Source organism: Malus sylvestris, chromosome 16, assembly GCF_916048215.2.
Source record: "Malus sylvestris chromosome 16, drMalSylv7.2, whole genome shotgun sequence".
Classification (NCBI taxonomy): domain Eukaryota; kingdom Viridiplantae; phylum Streptophyta; class Magnoliopsida; order Rosales; family Rosaceae; genus Malus; species Malus sylvestris.
In genome coordinates this window covers 27,113,394-27,117,971 of record NC_062275.1, presented here as the reverse complement: position 1 = coordinate 27,117,971, position 4,578 = coordinate 27,113,394, and the positions used below count along the sequence as shown (strand labels likewise).

Sequence of the window (4,578 nt, the reverse complement as noted above, 5' to 3'; positions counted from 1 at the left end):
AAGCAGAGATGCCAATGGTTAGTTAATTGTACGCATGTTTGGTTTGTGCATAAACATTATGGATTTGGTCCTTAATCATTCACATTCATATAACTGAAAATTACCCTTGAACAGTACAGTGCATGGATATGGCTTTCTGTATTTTATAAAGACACAAATTAGATTCTTTTCTCTATCACTATAGTAGGTGGTTTAATCTAGTTTATGATCCCATACACTACGCATTAATTCAGATGCAACCTTAACCCAAGATCGGATCATGGCTAGCTGTCAAAAGACTCAAAACCTGAATAATTAAATAGAATTGGTCTCCACATTATTAAAAAGAAAATTAAAAAAAAAAATTCCTTCCTCTTTTTATGGAAAAATATTTTATGTGGTATGATATTCAGATATTGTTATCTGCACATGAATTATAAGGGGTTGGTTGTGATTACATTTGTTGAACAGTTAGCAACCTTCAATTGTCACACAATAAGTCAACAATATATATCAAGTAAAACTCGACGAAGATGATTCACTTGTTGAGGAATTAAAAAACAATTATAGAACTCCGACACCTGCATTTTTGCACTATCATAAAAACTCGAATGCAACCCTGGACTAGTTGTTTTTTGGTACGGAGATAATAATCAAACATGGATCGTATTATATGAACAAAGGGAAAAAAAATTATATTAAGATTGGTGTTGTTCTGGGCATGAAGCACCAGCTTTCGATCCATCAACATATTTAACACAAATCTTTGGTGTTCTGTAAGACTTTGTCTGGAATATCTTGTTCACTGGCCTACCTTGGCCCATGTATTAGGATTTTCGTTTGGTTTTTATCATATATGACTCTTCTCTGGACCCCACAAATTTGATCTTCTTCCATGTTACCATTCAAATGTATATAAACGTAAAATACAGAATCAAACAATACTATGTATGAATAATATTTAACAAAATTTTAACTCTCTCTCTCTCTCTCTCTCTCTCTCTCTCTCTCTCTCTCTCTCTCTCTCTGTAGATATGAATATTGTGTACACCAAGACATTGGTATATTAGTTTACCTTCTTTTGCCATGCCTCCTAACTTCACAGCCTGTCAAGCCTGAATTATTAACATGACCAAGAACATGATTAAGAATTGTTTAATTTAGTGAGAGGAGTGAGGAAGGGTGAGGTTTGTTGCTTTGTTGTTTCTCTAAACCTAGTGGGGTGCTTGGAAATTAATATTGGCCTGCCTTGCCCTGCCAAAGAGATTTGCTGGTGTAGAGGTGTCGAAGAATCTTCACCCAATTCACACAGCAGGAGGGGGAGGACTTAACTATTGCTAGCTGCACTCCTTAGATTGCTCTGTTCACTCGACTCCGATTAGTACGGATGATCAAATGACTGATGATATTGATGGATGCTTATCTTAATTCTCTACTAATTGGGTTGTTTTGGCTTACCAGTATCATAGGATGATTGGCATGAAGAAGCAAACCTTTCAATGATCCTCACACTAGACGACCTCCACTTCTGCTCTTTCTTTTTCAGGTACTAAATATAACTCAACTATGTATGTTTAGTAAGCCTAGATGTTGATGCTCTTGCTTCTTTTTCTTCTTTTTCAAAAATTATCCAATTTTGGAAGTTTTGGTCTTCTGGGAAATCATAATTCTTGAAATTTATTAGTTGGTTTCGAGTATCAGTACAGATATAGTCTCTATATCTATATATGCCAATTCAGATAAAGGTGAAAGAGATCCTTTTTTATTTTCCATACAAATTCAACAGTTCTTAATTGTAAATTGCAATAGATCCTTTTTAGTTTCTATTTCATGCAATATTTACCTTGGTTTTGTTTATGCTGTCAAAATCTTGTTGTCTGATTACATAGTACTGTAGATTTAGCATATATATATAGCTTCAAAAGAAACAAGAAGAGGTGGGCACTTGTGGAGAGCAAATTCACAAAAATGAAGGCTACTGATGACACCAGCAGAAATATTGTACTGACAAAGAAAAAATAGAGTAGACAACCCACATTCCATGTCAGGTCTCACTATTTGCCGGCACCCCACCTTTCCTTTTTCATCCTTTCTGTGTCTGGTAACTTTCGGATTAGCACTTTCGGAGCTGCTGTGACAATTCTGGCCCATTCTTTTGTGTTCATCCTTCATCCAACACCTTAAAATGTCCCTTTCATGATATATTGTTTCATGTAGGGAACTAGAGTCCTATTCCCAAATGATACTTGAATTTGTACACCAAAATGGGGGACATGGATCCTCTCCGGATCCATGCATTCTAATCATAGGGATCCACCAATCCGAGCCATTGAAATTTGATCCAACTGCTAAAATTATTATAACTTTTAAAGTGGGCCCCTGTTTGTAGCCGTTTGATCAAATTTCAATGGCCCGGATTGATAGATTCCTAGGATTAGGATGTGTGGATCCGGAGAGGATCCATGTCCCAAAAAGGGAACCAATAAAATCATGGAGCACAAATATGGTATATAAAGCCTTCTGTCAGTGAATTTTGAGAGATAGATTTCCACTACCTTGATGGGTTAGATTGGCTCACTTGCATTTGGGATTGAGGATAATTCAAAAATAAAATAATCACACCAATTCAATTATTCCTTGGTATTCAGATGTGGTAGGATAATTGTAGACCTGGTGTCCAACTAGACTCTGTTTCCACCTTCAGTCAGTGGGTTTATGTATCACACCTACTCCACTCAAGTCCGAAAAACTACTTTCTTTTTTCTAAATTTTGATTTTTTACTGTTCATTATACTCGAACTTTAATCTCATAAGAACTGTTTGGAAAAAAAAAGAATTACTGTGGCAGATCTCATAATACAATAGCAACAGTTGTGTGTGTTTCCTCAAAATATACGTTTCTCTGTAGTTACCAACATTTTTTAACTGGTATATTACTTCAGGAATGGTATATTACTTCAGAAATGGGAACAAAAATTGAATATATGATCAATATATTAGGAAGCTCACAAAATAGCAGCAGCTTAACGGTGCATCGGGTGGATGACTGGGACTATTTTCAGAAAACTGGGCTGAAGGAGAAGTATCAAAAGGCTAGAGTTGAGGACGCACTTTGGAACTTGACGGACAAGATGCTTGACAAGCACAGCATGGATATCATCAAGAAGACAATGCAGATGCATGAAGATACCTTTAAATACCAGGTTTGATCAACTTTAGTGCATGTATGAGCTCGAATTGTAGTCAATCATGTTCCATGAAGCATGAGTTCTTTGGGTCTCATGGAAATCCAATATATTCAGCTTGGGGAATTTGATTTTGTAGCTAGTCAGTCACCAACATCTAAATTTCTCATCAAACAATACCTTTCTGGATAAGCAAACCAGTCAAAATACTCCAAGAAAAAAAATTAATTACAGCCTTTTTGCTTATTAGATCCTAAGTCTTATGCTTGTCCGATCAGATCCTAAGTCCTAACCAAAAACCAAAATTGCAGATTCGAGAGCTACACCGTCTGTACAGTGTACAAAAGATGCTAATGGAAGAACTGAAGAAAGAGATTAAACAAAATAGACTTTGGGGTCCAATAACTAGTAGTGCAGATCACATTAACCAATCCCAGTTGATTAACTGGCAGCACTCGATAACTCAAACTTCTTCTGGATATAATTTCCACCTTCAGAGATTGAGGGATGATCCAAACTCTAGAGAGCGTAGTGGAAGTTGCTCAGGAGACATTCAGAGAGTGTCAAGGGGATTTGACCTTGAATGGCCTGCCGGGGAAGACATCTCAACAAGATTCAGTACAATTGACCAATTACAAGCAGGACCAAGCTCTCACATGTCCCTCAAAAGTGAAAGTATAAGTGCAGCTAGTTGTGATGAAGATAGTGAAGTGGAGCTTTCATTAAGCATCGGAAGTAACAAGAACGGGAAGAGATCAAAACCTTACCAGCCTCAGTTAGGATGTTCGGAACTGATCGAGAAAGCAAAAGAACTCGATACGCCGGCCTCATTCAAATCAGATAGAGGAGAAGATTGCAGTTATCCCACAACTCTCATGAGCAGCTCTAGTGCAACATGTGACCAAGAAAGAAAGCGGCCACATTGGCTCTTCCATGGTTTAAAGCTCAAATAGAACTAATACTTCAGCTTTCGTGGATGTTTCTTCGAAAATCTACATGCTGTTCATTAGTGAAATTCTAATAAAAATTGTCACTTTAATAAATAGACAATCGAGAAACTGTTGTCATCATGCATAACATTGGTATATATAAGAAATTTTCGAACGTTGGTTGCTCCATATTTCAGTGCATTGGTTCATTATTTTCGTTGGCAATTGACTGAATTTGAAGCGTAAGAAAGTACGTGATCATTATGACTAACTCATGCAAGAACTATTGAAAGTTTACTGTAGTTAATTTCGAAAGAGATGCATCACAGATAAGACAACAAGAAAATTGTAAATTACAATGGTTAAATACTATTGCACAAAGACTCTTGCAATCTCAATTTTCGGTAAATACATGGACAAATTAAGAGTAAGTTGAACTCAAATTTGTCACCAGGTATTTGTCGATTACTAATGCACATAATGCA

The 4,578-nt window shown here is 36.5% G+C and overlaps 1 protein-coding gene across 6 annotated transcripts; it reads left to right on the top strand.

Annotated features, from left to right (window-relative positions):
• Positions 1-942: 942 nt before the first annotated feature.
• On the top strand, positions 943-4,294 carry LOC126606408 (uncharacterized). 6 transcript variants are annotated; one of them, XM_050273794.1, is made up of 4 exons: positions 943-1,360; positions 1,441-1,525; positions 3,042-3,182; positions 3,476-4,294. In XM_050273794.1, exons 3-4 carry the CDS (start codon positions 3,111-3,113, stop codon positions 4,115-4,117), a joined length of 714 nt encoding a protein of 237 aa, XP_050129751.1. In that variant the 5' UTR covers positions 943-1,360; positions 1,441-1,525; positions 3,042-3,110; the 3' UTR covers positions 4,118-4,294. The 6 variants fall into 6 exon arrangements, with proteins under 6 accessions (XP_050129751.1, XP_050129749.1, XP_050129746.1 ...); XM_050273792.1 differs by having other exon boundaries at positions 2,980-3,182; XM_050273789.1 differs by having other exon boundaries at positions 2,922-3,182.
• The last annotated feature ends 284 nt before the right edge of the window (positions 4,295-4,578 follow it).